Source organism: Marmota monax, unplaced genomic scaffold (genome assembly GCF_021218885.2).
Source record: "Marmota monax isolate L192 unplaced genomic scaffold, Marmota_monax_Labrador192_F-V1.1 WCK01_AAM20220418_F8-fsc00343, whole genome shotgun sequence".
Lineage (NCBI taxonomy): Eukaryota > Metazoa > Chordata > Mammalia > Rodentia > Sciuridae > Marmota > Marmota monax.
Window position 1 is genome coordinate 1015826 of NW_026694892.1, and position 17590 is coordinate 1033415.

Below are 17590 nucleotides of genomic sequence, written 5' to 3' on the forward strand. Positions count from 1 at the left end.
TATTTTAACTAAATAAGTACATTTCTTTCAAATGGGTATGATTTTATAAATGTCTCACAGGAGAAGCCACACAATCTATCACTAGGAATCAGGATGCCTGCATTCCATCCCTGGCTTACTTACCCTGAATGTACTGGATATTTTGGGCAGGTAATTTTTCATCAGTTTCCCCATTTATATAAAAAAAAAAAAACTTAGATGTGTTAGTCCCAATAAAATCTATAGTTGTATGATATTTATACAAATCATAAATAAGTAATCTTATTCATACTATTTGTATTTCCCCAAGGGGGAAAAAAACAACAAGATCAAATGTCCACTTATAAGGGAAGAAGTGGTGGGGGTCAAGGAAATAGGACATGGAAAACAGAATAAAAAGGAAAACAAAAGAAAAAAAAAAAGGAAAATGTTTGTTTTGTGGCACTTGTTTGCTTACTAACACAACATAAAGTTTAAAATATAATCATGAATTAAACATTAAGCATGGTGATACAGACAGACATAGACAAATTTTAAAATCGTGCTACATCCCTATACCTTGATTAAATATAGTTTTCAAAAGCTAACTCAATTATATTTACTTCTTTAAAGAAGCTAATAAGTGAAGGCTATATTTATCTAAATTGTTTTATTGACAATCTTACAACTGTATCTTACTCAACTTTTACAATACTTTGTCTATTCCTTTCTTTTAACAGCTTTTTCAAAAGGTGATTTTTCTTTAAAAAGAAAGGGAGGAAAAAAACTAGACAGATAAAAGAGCCATTCTCTACATGTTATGCCACTGAAGTTCCCAATTGCTATACAGCTGATGTATCATTGATGTGATTCTTTGAAAAGCACTCTGATTATAATAGCCAAAATGTTAAAGGCATCAAATTAGGATTTCGCTTTGGAATGGGGTCATCCCTTACACTCAGCCATGTCTTTTGAATAATTTAAAGGTTGCTGAAACTCCTTTGAGGATGCCTGCCTTGAACAGTGACTTGACCCTCAGGGCATCAGGTGCAGCCCCAGCAGAGTCAGTAAGCACTTCCACCACCTAAGCAAGTCACCAAAGTGCTGAGTTTGTTTTTTTTTTTTTTTTTCCTGAAATGCACCAAACTCAGGTCTTCCCACAGTCTCTAAATGGCTTGCATCTCCAAGCCTGAGCTCCCTTCACAGTTCTGATTGGCGGATAGGGAAGCTTTGTCAGGGTATGTCAGCTGTTCCCCAATTATGATCTCAGCTAGGGCCCTGTCTCTTTGACAATTTGTTCAAACAGTTCATTTCAGGAAAGTTTGTGAGGATTATGTAAGTAAGAGCCTCTCAGGTAGCAACTGGAACATAGTGAGGGCCAACAAACATAGCTAAAAGAGAAGAAAAATCACCTGGACCTGAGACCTATGTTCCTCTCCCTTCCTATTTCCATCACCTTCAATATATCTGCCATCTTCACTGGTGAGGAGGTCCTTGTAACTGGGAAGGATTGAGCTTAGTTCATTCTATCTTCAGCTTCAAGCACATCCTCCAGTAGCCCAAATAAGATGTTCAGTAGGGTCTGATGATTGAGTGAATGGATGGATATTGACCAAGTATTAGATTCAGTTCTTTTTATCACATGATTTAGCTGAGGCTTTCATTTCTCCTAGGTCCATTCTTCTCCTATTCCAAAAACTTAATACCTCCTATGCATTTCTTCCAGATCCTTTAACCTCTTTATTCTACCGTCAGCTTTGACAATTCCACCTACTGGGTGCATATGTAACACTGTGATTAAAAAAATAAAAAATTTAAAAATTCATATATGTAGGATACAATGAGTAGCATATCAAAACCTTTGTTCATATAACATATTTTCAAGATTTATTCAAGTTGGTGTATGTAGATTTAGTTTTTTCACTTTAAATATTATGGACTAGCATTTTGAATACAGAAGAAAAGAAAAGTAGGATTGACTAAGACTTGGGGGGATTCGATGTGAAGGTTAGACTAAAGAAGGTGATTGAGAAGAGAAGTCTTCAACTCACCAACAGTGGCTCCATTTCAATATCATTTTCAGTGTGAAAACAATAAAGTAGTTGACAAAGTAAAGTCACACATTATTAGTATAGTCTAAAGAGAAATAAATACAGCTGTTCCTCATACTATTCCAAGGCATCTCTATTTACTAGAAGATGATATTTAAGGAGCTAGGGATAAGAATGGAATTAAGGTACAGGTTGAGCAATCCTAATTCAAAATCCAAATTCTGAACTTGTTCAAAATACAAAACCTTCTGTGCACCAATATGATGCTACCCATAGAAAAATGCCACATCAAGAAACTTTGCTTCATGAATGAAATAATTTAAAATATTGTATAAAATCATCTTTGGCCTATGTTCATAAGGTATATATGAAACATAAATGAACTTCACGTTTAGGCTTGGGTCCATACCCATAGTGTCTTATTAGGTATACGCAAATAACCCAACCCTGAAACCTAAAACACTTGGATCCAAAGTATTTTGAACAAGGGTATACTCAAACAGTAGCCAGTATGGGATGCCCTGCTCGGTTCTCCTTGACTACAGTGAGAAAGAGAGTGTAAAGGAGGGCTTGAAGAAGCTCTCAAGGACCCTGTTATTTTCGCTGTCCAGACATAGAAATGTCAGTGAAGGTGGCCTGGGACTACTCCCATCCGAATTTCCCCAGTTGCCCCATCATTTACTTTTGAGGCAATGACTACCCTTATGATGAGTGAAGCCCATCCTTGTCAAATATGTCACACAAACATGATATTCCAATTCAGGAAATAAGAGCTGAACCTATTCATCACCAGCCTTAGGAGTTTTCTTTGGCAACTCTGATCGGCCGTGGATGCAAGAATGACAGCTTTACACACTCTCTCGACTTCCCACTGCCCCTGACAGAAGTTGCTGCTTCCTGGCACCTGCCACCAGCATTTATCCTGCCCAAGTCAATTTCAATTCCATTTTATTTTGGCAGACTCTTTTCTACAGAGCACCCTGCCGTTAGCTCTCTGCTGATTTTAGCTAACGTGGAAAACAAACCTTCTTTGGCATGTGTAATTGGCAGCAGCATGTTTCCTCCCCACCTTGCTTTGCAGGGACAGTGGGTTTTGTTTTTGTTTGTTTTTTTTCAAGTTCAAGGAAATGTGGACAAAGAAGAGAAGACAGCACTCTGGTTTGAACATGATAGTGAATCCTAGAAGACACACACAGAATTTGGAATAGCTCTTTGAAGAGGCGGAAAATTAAGGCGGCCCCATGTAGTGCAAACAGGATTGTCTTAAAAAGCAAAGGAGAGGTTGCAGACCCCTCAAATTAATCACTGCCAAAATTGCTTTCCATCAGAAGTAGTAGTAATTAGGAAAGAAATACAGAGGATTAAATTGTGTGTGGGGGGGGGGGGAGAAAAGAACTTTATATGTAAAGTGGTACTGGCAAGCCATAGAGCTGAAACTTTAAATTTAAATGCAATCTCAGATCTCACATGGGGAGATAAGGCTTCATTTAAAAAAAAAAGCCACAGCTATGACATATAAAGAAAATAACTATGTTTCCAAGATTCCCAATATTACATGGATTCGTGATCTTTCACCTGAACTTTAAGATTAAAAGGAATCAAATAGGGTGTTTTTTTTTTTTTAATAGTAGTAACCACAGGCTATCTAAATTATAGGGATTTGAGGTGCTTGTTAAAAACTACAAATGCTCACATCTTCAGAATCAAAAATAGTGAAAGTTAGGTCTAAGAACATACTATTTTAATAAGTACCCAGGTGTTTTTAAAATCTTCTTTGAAAAGGTCCCTTCTCTTTTTTAACTATGTCATGAACATAGTATTCAGAGATGGTCCATCAGTGTGGCTGGCGCTGTGAAGCTGTTCATCCTACAGGTGGGACGGACGGAGCATGTGGTGAGCTCCTCCAAAGGCCAGATGCATGCCCTGACCCATGCATTTTAGAAGCCCTAAAAAATGGAAACCCAGGGAAGGCCTCATCATCACTACCCACCTTCACATGCATGGCCATCTACCATCACCTCAGTTAGGTGAGGAACAAGCATTTCCTGCATATTAGGAAAAGGCACTGTATCCAGTGCTAGGAGTACAGCAATAAATAGAACGACTCCAGGTTCTGTCCTCTTGGGCTTCCACTCTTCTAAAGGGCAAGCACAATTAACTACTTAAATGCAACCTGTCACAGGTGTTGTGAAGGATAAGAGTAAACCTGGGCACTTATAGGAGGGATCTTCCCCATCTGATAAGTTGAAGACTCCTTGCAAAAGGGACATGTATTTAAATCATGCACTGAAGAATAAACGGGGATTATCTTGGAGAAAAGGGAAAAAGGAGAGAGCCTTTGGGGGAAAGGAGAGGAGCAGTTTTGAAGACTCTGGGGATAAGACAGAGCTCCATCTGTCCAAGGAGTAGGAAGAGGTGCAGGGGTGGGGATGGGGATCCTGGCCATATATTATTATCTTAAGAGTTCCTGATGTAGATCCAGGAAGACAGAATATCCAACATTTTTGAGAGAATAATGTAAGCAAATACTTAATTTTGAAGAAGTTTCTGATTGCAGTATAGAGAACACACTAATGGAATTTAGAGATGACCTTATTTGAAGGAGGAGAGTAAAAGGTTCATGAACAACCCTAGCATTCTTGCATGCAAACTAGGTAGAGAATGACAATATTCTCTCACACTAAGAACAATGAGGGAGAAAAGGGGTGTATGGGTGAGAAGCATGAGTTGGGCTTAAACATGCTGATTTGGGGATGCTAAGAGGCAATCACAGCCCAAAGAAGCCATCTAAGCTGACTCTAGATATGTCAGTGGCAGGGGCCCAGGGATGAGGAAGCCTTGGTTGGGATAAAAGAAGCCTATGGGAAGACTGCAGAGTAAGTAGAGAAGAGTGTCTAGGACTGGCTGAGCCTTGTGGAACTCAGTGTGCAGGTGACGATATAGAAGGTGAACTGAGGAGTATTCAGAGGAAACAGAAGTGGGCATCTTAGAGATCAGGGAGAGCTTTCCCCTGGGAGAGGGAGGAGGAAACTGCTCAGAGAGCGAGGATGATACCCTCTGGGGTTAGTGTCATCTTGGCCACCAGAGAAAGTAGAATGGGCCTTCAGAATGCAATGGTGGAAAGAAAACACACACACCCCTGGTTGGACCTACAGGATGTGAGAACATGGGGTCAGAGCATGCCTTGACAACTCTTTTGAGAAAAGAGCTCTTTTGAGAAAGGGGAGGTCATGAAACCAAAAGGGGGGCTGGGGCTGTAGCTCAGTGGCAGAGCACTTGCCTAGCATGTGTGAGGCACTGGGTTAGAATTGTAGCACCACATAAAAATGAAACAAATAAAATAAAGGCACGCTGTCCATCTACAATTACAAAATTAAAAAATTTAAAAAAATAGAAGTACCAAAAGGGAAGTGGCTCTAAGAGAAAATTTAGTTTCTTTTCTACTTTGTTTTTCTGAAAGGAGGAGCCATAAGGATATTTTAAATCTCAATTGAAAAGATCCAGAAGATAAGGAAAAGTTGAAACACAGAGCAAATAGATGGGAAGGGGAGTCATCATGCCGGAGAAATTGCCCTGGGAAGAGGAACCCATTCTCTCCTCAAACAGGAAGGAAAAGAGGATGCAGATGGGAAGGGTAAGAGGTTGGTGTAGGTTTTCAACCACTTTCTGATATTTTCTCTATGAAGCAAGAAAGGAAGGGCCAGGGGTGTGAGAAGAAATGAAACTGACCAGGCAGGTCGGAATAGTAGACAAGGGAGACACTATGGGGTTTCTTGTAACTGAGAATCTACTACACAGCCTGAAAATACTAGATGGTAAAAAACACTGTCTACTGGAAGAGAATGAAAACCATGCAATAACAAACAAACAAACAAAAAAACCCACAAGGTCACTCCTATAGAAGAAGCACAAGTTAAGTATGGGAGGAACAAGAAGAAAAGGGAGGATAACTTTGTCCAGGAAGGTTAAGAAAGACAACCAGAAGAGGTAACTTTTGAACAGAGGCCAGAAGAATGCTATGCAATGGACCAGCTCTCATGGAATAGCTTTTACTCTAGTTCAAGTAGAATGGCAGGATGCTACAGCCAAACCTCCCACATGGTGCAAGTGCAAGTTCGAGGAGGAAAGGACTTGCCCAGGTGTGTGAATCTGCACAGCCTGCTATCATAAAGCCCTAAAGAGTGCACAGTTTAAACAATGGACATTTATTGTCTATTTTGGAGGTTGAAAATCCAAGATCAAGATGTCAGCAGACCCTTGTTCTTGGCTTGTAAAAGCCATCTTCTCCATGAATCTTCAGATGGGCATCCCTTTGCATTTGATAATGACTTAATCTCCTCCTCTCTTATGAGGAAATCAATTTTTGGGCTAGAACCCACCTTAATGACCTCAATTAACATTAATTACCTTCTTAAAAGTCATATTTTCAAAATGTAATCTCATGCTGATGTACTGAAGGTTAGAACTTCAACATACAAATTTGGGGGGAACACAGTGCTCTCTGTCTATAACACAAGTACCTTCTTAGAAAGCAGTATAAAGAGAGAATACAGGGCTGGGGTTGTGGCTCAGTGGTAGAGTGCTTGGCTAGCATGCGTGAGGCACTGGGTTCAATCCCCGGCACCACATAAAAATAAACAAATAAAGTAAAAGTATTGTGTCCATCTACAACAACAACAAAAGTATTTTTAAAAAAGAGAGAGAATACAGACATAATTTATTATACTAAATAAATTATCCTTCTCTCACACAAAGCCAGTAGATTTCAAGGTGTGGGACATGTATCAACAGCATCACCTAAGAGCTTGTCAAAAATGCAAGTTCTCATGTCCCATCTCTGACCTACTGAGTCAGATAATTGAAAAGTGCAGCTCAGTAATGTATTTAAGCAAACTCTCCAGGTCATCATCCTCATGAGGGAAACTATTATTTTTCTAGAAGCCAACTAGTTAATCCAATTATCTTTGCATATTTAAATATCATAATAAACATTAGTTTATTGGGAAAGCCTTTTTTAAAAAAAAGGATAAAAGTGCTCCTGAGACTGCCATGGCAGTTTTGATTGCCTGAACTCATATGGAATTTCATGTTGGAAACGCTGAGGATTTGGACAAGTTAGATAACAACTCTAAACCTCAGTCTTCTTATTCAGAAAGCAGAGAGGAACGCTTATTTCAAAACTAGCTGTGAGGATGAAGTGAGAAAATGGAAAACATGTAAGGCACCCACCATGGAGTCCAATACACTTAGGGGCTAATAAATAGTTTCTGTCTCTAGGAAGAAATGGCACACCCTGAGCACAGACACAAGGACAAATGTACAATCCCAGGCATCAAGCTTCATAACTCATTTCTATGGAGCTACTAGGGTCCCTATGATTAAAAAGTATATATTTTATATTTTATTTAGCCTTCATCAATCTCTCAGAGAAGCAAGCACTGAGTTATTTGAGAGCTAGTCCTTGGAAGACATATGGCCTGAGTAGAGGGAAGGGGTACCCACAGGCAGGTGTGCCAGGAGTAGGAATCAATATCAAAAGAGTAATCTTCAGGGGCACCAACAGGAGCAGGGAGACTTTTCTTAATGGTTATTCTAAAAATTGGATTTCTCTAGTGTAAATCATATGGGGGAAAAAAAGAAGCTAAATCACTTCATTTTTAAGACATTAATACACAACCTCACCAGTATTCTGGTCTAACATTTTGATAAAGTCATACCTACTAAGGAACTTATATTGAACTCAGGTATAGGCCTCGTGTTGAGTGTTACATGAGCATTTTGCAGAATGTAGTAAAATTAGCAAATGCAGCTGATCTCACACCAAATTTGTTTTAATGCACTCACTCCTTATTCAGTAATAAAATATTTATTTTCTAAAATGATATTTCAGTTCTGAAATGTGTAATCTGAAGTATAAATAAAACAACATTTTTAATCATATTTTACAATGATAATGGAAAAATATTGCAATTTCTCTTTTCCAGGGATTCTTTCTTAAATTCAAAACACCATTCTTTCCACATAGCATTAGTAAAAACTATGTTTTTAGTCAGCTTTTTCGCTGCTGCGACTGAAAGACCCAATCAGAACAATTATAGAGGGGAAAAAGTGTATTTATGGGCTCACAGTTTCAGAGGTCGGTCTATATACAGCCAGCTCCATTTGCCAGGGTCTCCAGGTGATGCTGAACATCATGGCGGAAGAGTGCGGCAAAGGGAAGCGGCTCACATGATGATTGGGGAGCAGAGAGACTCCACTCGCCAGATACAAAATATACACCCTATAGTCACACCTGTAAAGAATCACTGCCTCCCACCACACCCCACCTGCCTCTAGTTACCACTCAGTTAATCCCATCAGGGATTAATTTGATGACTGGGTTAAGGCTATGAACCAATCATTTCTCCTCTGAACTTTCTTGCATTGTCTCACACATGAACTTTTGGGGGACACTTCATATCCAAATCTTAACAAACTACTTGCACATGTTTATTTCTAATATATTTACATGGATTTTCCTAATGTTGCCCAAATTCAGAACATGAAATTATCATTTTTTAAAACATGTATAGCCACAATAAAGAGGATATATTTAGATGATAAGTTTTCAATGTAAATTATCCTACATTTTCATGATGACAAAATGTTTGTAAGAAACTCGCTTCCTTTACATTTATTCTGACATATGAAAATCATTAACTAATGTATCTTAAAAGAAATTCTCAGAAACTACACATTTAGGCAAAATACTAAGAATTGAAAAATAAAATAACATTTGTGTCCAATTAAAGTAAAATTTTCATATAAAATATAGAACATAGAGACAAATTAAAATATATAAATTGGAATATCATTACATTAAAATTGCATAAGAAATAAACATGGATGGATTTTAGAGACAAGATATAAAGAAATAAAAATCCTGTAAATATTGTATGATTCCTTTTGCACAAAGTTCAATAACTCTCAAGTGATAGAATGTCCCTCACAGGAGGGGTTTGACTTAGAAGGAACATACATACGGGATCTGCTGAGGTGCTGGAATTGTCCTACCTCAATCTGGGTTACATAGTTGTGTGTCATCTAGTCATATAATTAAGATCTAGGTCATTTACTGTAAGATGTTTGCAGTTTATGTTAGAAAAAAATAAATTTTAAACATTAATATTAACAAAGATATAGTTCATGGGGAAAAGTGAGTGAGGAACATTACAAAATAGGAAATTCAAATGGCTAATAAATATGCAAAGGAATTCAGTTAAAGGAATTCAGATTAGCTTGTTATAATAAGGTTTGGGTAGCTTCAAGTTCAAAGTGACATGCCGTGACTGAGGTCCCTGTACAGTCCCCTTCTTTTGAGAGTAAGACCTTGGATATATATGATGGCTGTTACTCCCATGACTGGACATCACATAGCAAAGGTGATGTGAATGTGCAGGTATAATTAAGGTCCCTCATCAGCTGCCATTAAAATAATTAAAACAGAGACTCTCCTCCTCATTTTGAAGAAGAAATTGCCAGTTTTTAGAGGGATGTGTGGTTAAGACCTAAGTGTTTTTTCTAGGGACTGAGAGCAGCCTTAAGTGGCATCAAACCAAAAAAAAAAAAAAATGAGGACCTCAGTCTGTAACCCCAAGGAGACAAATTCTTCCAGTAACCAAAATGAGCTTGGGAAACTTGAGCTCTGGAGAGCACCATCTGAGAGCATCTTTATTTCAGCCCTGTGAGGTCCTCAGCAGAGAACCCAGTTGTATGTGCCCAGACCAGACCTCTGGTTAAAAGAAACCACAAAGCAATAAATGAGTATGGTTTTAATTTGCTAAGTTGATGATAGTTTGTTAATAGGAAAAGAAAAGTACTATAGATTTTGCTAAATGGAAATAGATACTTGCCATTAAAAAATACTTAAAAATGTACACGTGGTTTAAAATAAGGCGTGGGCAGTGGATGGGAGAATTTCGAAGAGCATGATAAAGAAAGTCTAAATTCCCCTGGAAATACTATTAGTAGAAAAACAAACTTTAAAGATGCTGACCAGAAAGCTCAGAAGGAAATAGGAACATATTATCTGAAACTGGAAGAAGGATATCCTCATCTGTAGTATAGAAGAATTTAGCACAACTGTCCCTTGCAGTTGTGTGGAAAGCAGGATTTGTAAGCAACAAAATCACAATTTAGCTAAGTAAATTTCCAAATCAAGAATTGAAGGAGCTGTCTGGTTTCTTGATGCTTATAGTAAAATGAATAAAAGCAAAACTAAAAGAAGAAAGTTAAAAAAAATTGAAAATTCTCAGCCTCAACAAATTAGGAAAGTTGTAAAAGTCAAGAAGAGCTATTGATAGTGCTATACTTTGGATGTTGAATGTGCCCCATAGGCCCATGTGTTAAAGGCTTGGTCTTCAGTATGGCGCTACTGGGAGGTAGTAGAACTTTTAGGAGGTGTAACTTAGTGGGAGGTCATTAGATCATTGGAAGTGTGACACCAAAGGGAACTGTGGGATCCACAGCCACTATTCTTCCTCTTTTGCTTCCTAGCTAGTGATGTGAGTGAATTTATTCTGCCACATGCTCCTGATATGACGTGCTGCTTCACCACAAGCCCAAAACAATGAGACCAATCAAACACACACGGGAACTTCCAAAATTGGGCATTAATATAAACCTTTTCTCTTATTCATCTGAGATAGTCTGTTATAGGGATGGAAAGCTTACTAACACAAATAACATGGCAGAGAACAAAGGCCAACTGCGTGACATTTTGCTACGATTTCCAAAAGTTCAAGGGATCCGAGTATTTAGTCAAAAGAACGCATTCTTTAAAAACAATTCAGAGATTAGAGGGATGTCAGAAAAACAGCAGATTAGGAGCTCTAGGCTCTAATTTCACAATAAAGATACCAATAAACAACTACTAACTGACTAAAATGATTTTATAGGAGCTCTAGAAATCAAGCAAAAATTTATAGCAACCAAGCAAACTTCTATCCCATCTTACCCCCTAAAACAGAAAAGAAAACCATATTCAAAATGGTAGGAAATATTTCAGTGTTTTTATTTGACTCTGCCATAACTCTTCTCCATTTTGGTGGCATTGTGAGGTGACTGTCCAATTCCTGAATCCCTCCTTTGGGGCAGAAGAGCAGAATAGAGGTTTTCAAAATTCTGGCCTAACTAGGGACTACGTCAGGGATGGCATCTGTCTTACTGGATTCAGAGTTCATACAGGAAAACAGCATTGCTCAGAGTTCACAGGAGAATGGCAACAGGACTCAGAGTTCACACAGGAAAGCAAGCAGTAAGTATCCACAGTTCACACAGGCATGCCAGTGTGACTCAGAGTTCACACAGGAAGAGCAGCAAAACTCAGAATCCACACAGGAATGGCAGTAGAGCTCACAGTTCACACAGGAAGAGCAGCAGGGCTCACAGTGCACACAGAAATGGTCACTAGGCTCACAGTTCTCACAGGAAGGGCAGCAGGATTCACATTTATACAAGAATGGCAGCAGGGCTCACATTCACACAGGAAGGGCAACATGACACACAATTCACACTGGAATAGCAGAATTGTTAGGATAAGAGACTTGATCCACAGAAGGCATTGGTGGACACCACAGGACAGGAAAACTAAAGAAAGTATATAGATACATGAAAGCCTGAGGCAAGAAATTATAGGTAAGAGATATATTAGAACATATTTGGCCCTGAAATGAAGCTAAGGTTAAGACTCTTTGAGAATCTAAAACATTTAAAACTGGTCAAGGAAATCAGAAGGGGGAAAAAAGCACATATCTGCAGAGATCCAAAGAACATTCATGTGCAGAAAAGAACTAAGAATACCATAAGCCTTTACCCAGGGAAATCTCAAGACTCAGGGAAACACTAAATGCCAAGTCCTTATCAAATGATTACACACACACACACACACACACACACATTAACTCGTATCATCACAACAAAAACAAAACAAAAAACAAAAATAAAAATAATAGGGGAATCTGACCCATGCTAATGACAATTTTTTTTAAAAAAATATATTTTTTCTAAAGGATTTAAAAGCCCAAATAAAAAAATATATATTGTGCAGAAGCAATCTCTGGAGAAACACACGCTAAAGATTTTAAAACAACTCCTAAATATTTGCAATAAGTTAAAGAAAAATATGGATGAAGAACTAAAGGAAATCAATAAAACAATGTACAAACCAAACGAGAACTAAGTAAAGGGATGAAGCTATTTTAACATATATAAAAGGACTAAAGAAAAATTCTGGAAATGAAAGATATAATAACTAAATTGAGAAAAAAAATCACTAGAGAAGTTCAAAAGTAGATTTGAATGGGCAGAAGAATCAAAGAACATGAGGATGTCTGTGGAAATAATTGGGTCTGAAGAACAGAATGAAAAAAAAATGGAGAAGAGTAGAAAGAGCCCAAGGCACATATGGAACAATATCAAGTGGACCAATACATGCATTTTGAAATTTGTAGAGACAGAAGAGAGAGAAACAAAGGCAGAAGTTTTTCCAAATTTGAGGACACAGAGATATTCTAATACATGGAGCTCAGTGAACTCCAAGCACTAGAAACCCAAAGACCTACATCAAATGGCATTATAAACAGACTATCAAAGTCAAAGAAAAAGAGACAATCTTGAAAATACCAGGAGAAGAGAGACTGGTCCTGTACAAAGAGTGACTATCAGCAGTTATCTTAGGAGAAAACTTGCATGTCAGAAGACAGCGAATAATTAGTGACATAAAAAAGTCAAACTAATTTTTTTTATATCTGACATAAATATTCTTCAAAAATGAAGGAGAAATTAGACATTCACAAAAGCTAAGGAAGTACATTATTAATGGAGGTTCTCCATAAATAATGCTAAAGGGAGCCTTTAAGCTGAAATGACAGAACGATAGACAATAACTCCCAGACACATCAGATGGAAAGTTCCATGAGAAACACAAATGCGTGAACAAACATAAGAATCATGATTACCATAATTTTGCTTTGTACTCTGCTTTTTATTTTCTACAGGATTTAAAAGCCCAAATCATAAAAAACTATGTCTATGTTAATAAACACATAACATATAAATAGTAATTTATATAATATATATAATTTACATATACTATGCATACTTCTGACACCAGCAATTTATGTGGGTGGAGTAGAGATGCAAAGTGCTAAAGTTTTTGTATGCAACTGAAGTTAAGTTACCATTAAGTTAGATTCTTATAACTTTAGGATATTGTATCTAATCCCCTTGCTAACCACAAATAAATATTTATAAAATACACATAAAAGCAAATGAGAACAGAACCAAAACATGTCATTATGAAAACAAAGAAACACAGGAAAGCAATGTAAGGAAAGAGGAATGACATGCTATAAAGCACACTGAAAACAAATGGCAAAATGCAAAATAAGGGCTACCTATCCAGAATTGCCTTATATAGATAAAACTCTCTAATCAAAGGTGTAGATTGGCAGCATTGATTATAAAAAAAAAAGATTAAACTATATTACTGTCTTCATGCAAATAGTAACCAAAACAGAGCCAGTGTCACCATACTAAATCACACCAAATAGGATAAGTAGAAAGCAATAGCAAGAGACAAAGAAGAATGTTAAGGTGACCCTGTCATAAGAAGAATCAATTCACCAAGAGAATATAACAATTATAAACACATAGGAGCCAAATACAAGAGCTCCCAGACATAGTAAGCAAACACTGAAAGAAATGGAGATAAAAATAGACAGTTCTACATAAATAATAGGAAGCTTCAATGCCCACCTCCAATGTGGAGAGAACAACCCAACAGAACACCAAGAAAGACACAGAGAATTAAACAGCATTTAGAAGAAGCATAAATAACAGACGAAAATAAGTTGCTCCTCTTCAAACAACTGAATACACTGGGATTGATATCCTGAACAAATAAATAACTCCTATGACTAAACAATAAAAACAAGCAAAAACTATGACCTCATTCAAAAATGAACAAAGAATTCAATTAGACATTTCTTCAAAGGTTTATTAATGCCAACAAACACATGAAAAGAGATTCAACATTATTAATTATTAGTTTTAGTGAGCACATAGAAAAATCAGAATCCTTATACTTCTGCTGGAAATATTAGGTGTAGACACTCTAGATAACAACCTGTCAGTTCCCCAAATGGTTTAAATATGACCAAGCAATTGTACTCCTATATGTCCACATCAGAGAAAACACAGGTCCATAAAAATTTTGTACACAAATGTTCACAGCAACATATCTTTAATAGTAAAAAATTGGAAACAAACCAAGTACCCATCAACTCCTGAATAGACCAACAAAATGTGGTATAATAGAACAATATTTGGCAATCAAAAGAAGTGAAGTACTGAGTGACATGTGCTACAATGTGAGTAAACTTTGAAAAAAAAATATGCTGAATGAAAGAAGCAAGTCCCAAAGAACACATATAATTACATTTATATAAAGTGTCCAGAATAGGTAAGCCTATAGGAATATGAAGGATGAGGTTTCCTAAGGCTGCAGGGGACAAGCATATTGTACAGCGATGCCCAAGTGACATGGGGGTTCTTTTTACAGTAATGAAAATGGTCTAAGGTAGATTGTGGTTATGGATGCAAAACTGTGAAGGCCACTAAATTGCACACTTGAAATGAATGAACCGTGGAACATGTGAAGTATATCTCAAGAAAACTGTTATAAAGGAAAAAAGATATGCTTGTCATAATAATCATTGGGAAAATGCAAACTAAAACCATAATGAAAACTATTAAGCATCTATTTTAATTATTAAAATACATAGTTTTTAAAATGTGACGATAACGAGAGCTACAAAGGAAAACAGCAATTATTTCACTCATACAGTAATGGAGAGAACACATTAAATATCTATTAAAAACATTGGGGGGGGGGGGGGTACCAGAGATTGAATGCAGTGATGCTTAACCACTGAGCCCCATCCTGAGCCCTTTTTTTATTTTTTATTTTGAAAGAAGGTCTTGCTAAGTTGCTTAGGGCCTTGCTAAATTGCTGAGGCTGGCTTTGAACTTGCATCTACCTGCCTCAGCTTCTCCAGCTGCTGGGATTATAGGTATGTGCAATGCACCAGGATAAAAACATTTTAACATACTTATTCCAGTGAATTATTCATGGATCTGTATCCCATGTCTGATGTCTTTAAAGAGAGGCTCCAAGTCTTTTAACTTTCCAGTTCCTAGAGCCCTGTCCTCTTTGGTAACTTGTTGCTAATAAGTATGCTTGGAATTGGGTTGAATCAGAATTACAGTCTCACGCTTAGAAACCAAATCTTGATTCTGTCCAGTCATCCTTAAGACCTATATATAAGGAAGTCTGCAAACAAAAATGAGAACCATTTTTATCTGAAGTGGACACTCTCCATGAACACAAAGCACACATCTGTAGTTTCTTAAACCCATTACCCACAAAGTTCCTGCACACATAGGCCTGCCACAAATACAGACTACATTGGTCAATTTGTCATGAAGGTAAAGCAAGATGAACAGTGTTCCTTATTCTAACCGTATACACTGAGAAATTTCTGATATAAGGTCTGCAGAAAAGATCAAATTGCCTCATAAACACACAGTTGTCGGTTTCAAATCAGACAAAACTCTAAGCTTTTAATGTTTGACCTCTATTCACTTAAGTCCCCCTCACTATCTAGTCCCATAGGCTCTGGTTACTCCAATTTTCAAACAAAGGATGGTATGTAAGGTCAAAGGCATCGTTCTTCTAACTGAAATATAAAATAAAATAAATAACTAAATAAACAAATAAGCCAAAACAAAACACCACTCTTCACTTACAATACGCAGAAGAAGGTCCAGTGGATCTCTGGTTCTGAGGCTGTAAGTGGGTCCCTAGAGCAATATGAGATTTCTTACTGGAGTCTTGCAAAAGCATCAAAAACACCTTTTTGAAAAAAAAGAAAAGAAAAAAGAAAGATGCATGTTTTATGATTCTCCCCACATTACATTTCTTTTGCCTCAACCACCCAATGAGGTCATAACAACAGCATCCATCAAACATACTCCATATTTCATTTAATTGGTATAAATCGAAGGCCACCTGGTTCTCAGCAGGTTGGTCAATAGACTGCTCATAATATGCAAAGATGAATGTAACTTGACCTTGAACCTCAGGACCCATACATGCTGACAGAAGCTGGTCAAATCACAAACAGCAGAAGGCAGAGGGAGGGAGGGAGGGAGGGAAATCAGTAATAGGATATATCCAATTCAAATCAAATTTGTGACTCACTGTGCCAGCATCTTAGAAACTCACAGGTGAATCAGACGATAAATGTGAAGTCACAATTTAAATCATTCACAATTTATTTAGAGTAAATGGCAAAAAATCCCCACTGAAAGTATGTTCTCCATGTGCCATTTCACTACAGCAGTTAATTTAAGTAACTTGTTTGAAGTCAATGAGTAGTTAGCAGTGGAAGCAGAAGCCCAACTGTGTGTTGGGATCTGTGTGTTCAGATCCAAAGCAACAAGAGCATGATGAAGAAGCAAGAGTGTAGCTAAAACAAAGGGGGATGTGGTGGGCTGGGGACACTGAGGCTTTTGAACTGCACCAAGAGACCTGGCAGGGATTTATGAAAAGATGAAGAGAGAATCCCTAACACACATATTGGGCAGAGTGCAAGAAGAGGGCACTTTGGTCCATGCATAGAAGTCGAAAGAGCCTCGGCCCTGCAGCAGTGCAGCCCTGTGGTCAAGGACTGAGGCTCCACTGTTGGCAACATTTGCACCACCTCACCAACTAACAGTGTGGACTGTCTTGTCTGTAAAAAGGCCTAATGACAACAGTAGTGCAAGTTCAGTAGAAGCTGATTGTAAAGGACTTGGTTACAGACTCTGGAACCAGGTAGTAGCTATCCTATCATTCATGTCTTTAGCCAAGATTTAAGGAACATCTTCTATGGGTCATACACCACGTGAGGCATGTCTCCTTTGGGGTCATCTGTGCATGTGCTTCCATCCCTCCTAATTGTGTATACATCCAAAATATCTGAGCTCATGGCCCTGGACCCACTTCAAGGGGTACAGTTCCATTGACCATCAGCAGGTACCTCACACTCAATGTGTCCATACCCTCCCTGAATTTCTGATTTCTGTAAATATCATCATCATTCTGATTCCATTAAATAAGCCAAAAGGCATGACTTTCTCTGTTTATTACTGAGAAACCCCCAGTCCACAGGGGATAACAAAGGAAGGGCCCCAGAGAGAAGCGGCAGAGAGCAAGCAAGCCTGTAGAGAGAGGCATACAACCTCTCTGCATGTGGTTAATTAGTTTGGATGGAATCCTACTGAGCAAAACCTGCATCCACAACAATGGTGAAGGTCAGGAGATTTCATTAGATCAGATGCAGTTACCTTCATCTGAAAGATAACACTCTTTTCCTTTTCCCAATAACACCTCCAGGAAAGACTGCAAACCTTACAACCACTGCAAATAATAAGGACGATGATGATTCATAACAACATTCTGAGTGTGTGCCAGCCATGTGGCCTTGAACAATTTATTT

At 37.8% G+C, this 17590-nt stretch overlaps 1 protein-coding gene across 1 annotated transcript in view; it reads right to left on the reverse strand.

The window, feature by feature from the left end:
• Positions 1 to 15963, reverse strand: part of LOC124080802 (ATP-binding cassette sub-family A member 13-like) — a gene marked incomplete at its 5' end in the record, with an annotated part of 211536 nt that extends 195573 nt beyond the window's left edge. Inside the window, one exon of the mRNA XM_058573465.1 lies at positions 15858 to 15963. Within this exon, the coding sequence (XP_058429448.1) occupies positions 15858 to 15963 (106 nt within the window). The remainder of the gene's footprint in view (positions 1 to 15857) is intronic.
• Positions 15964 to 17590: the final 1627 nt, after the last annotated feature.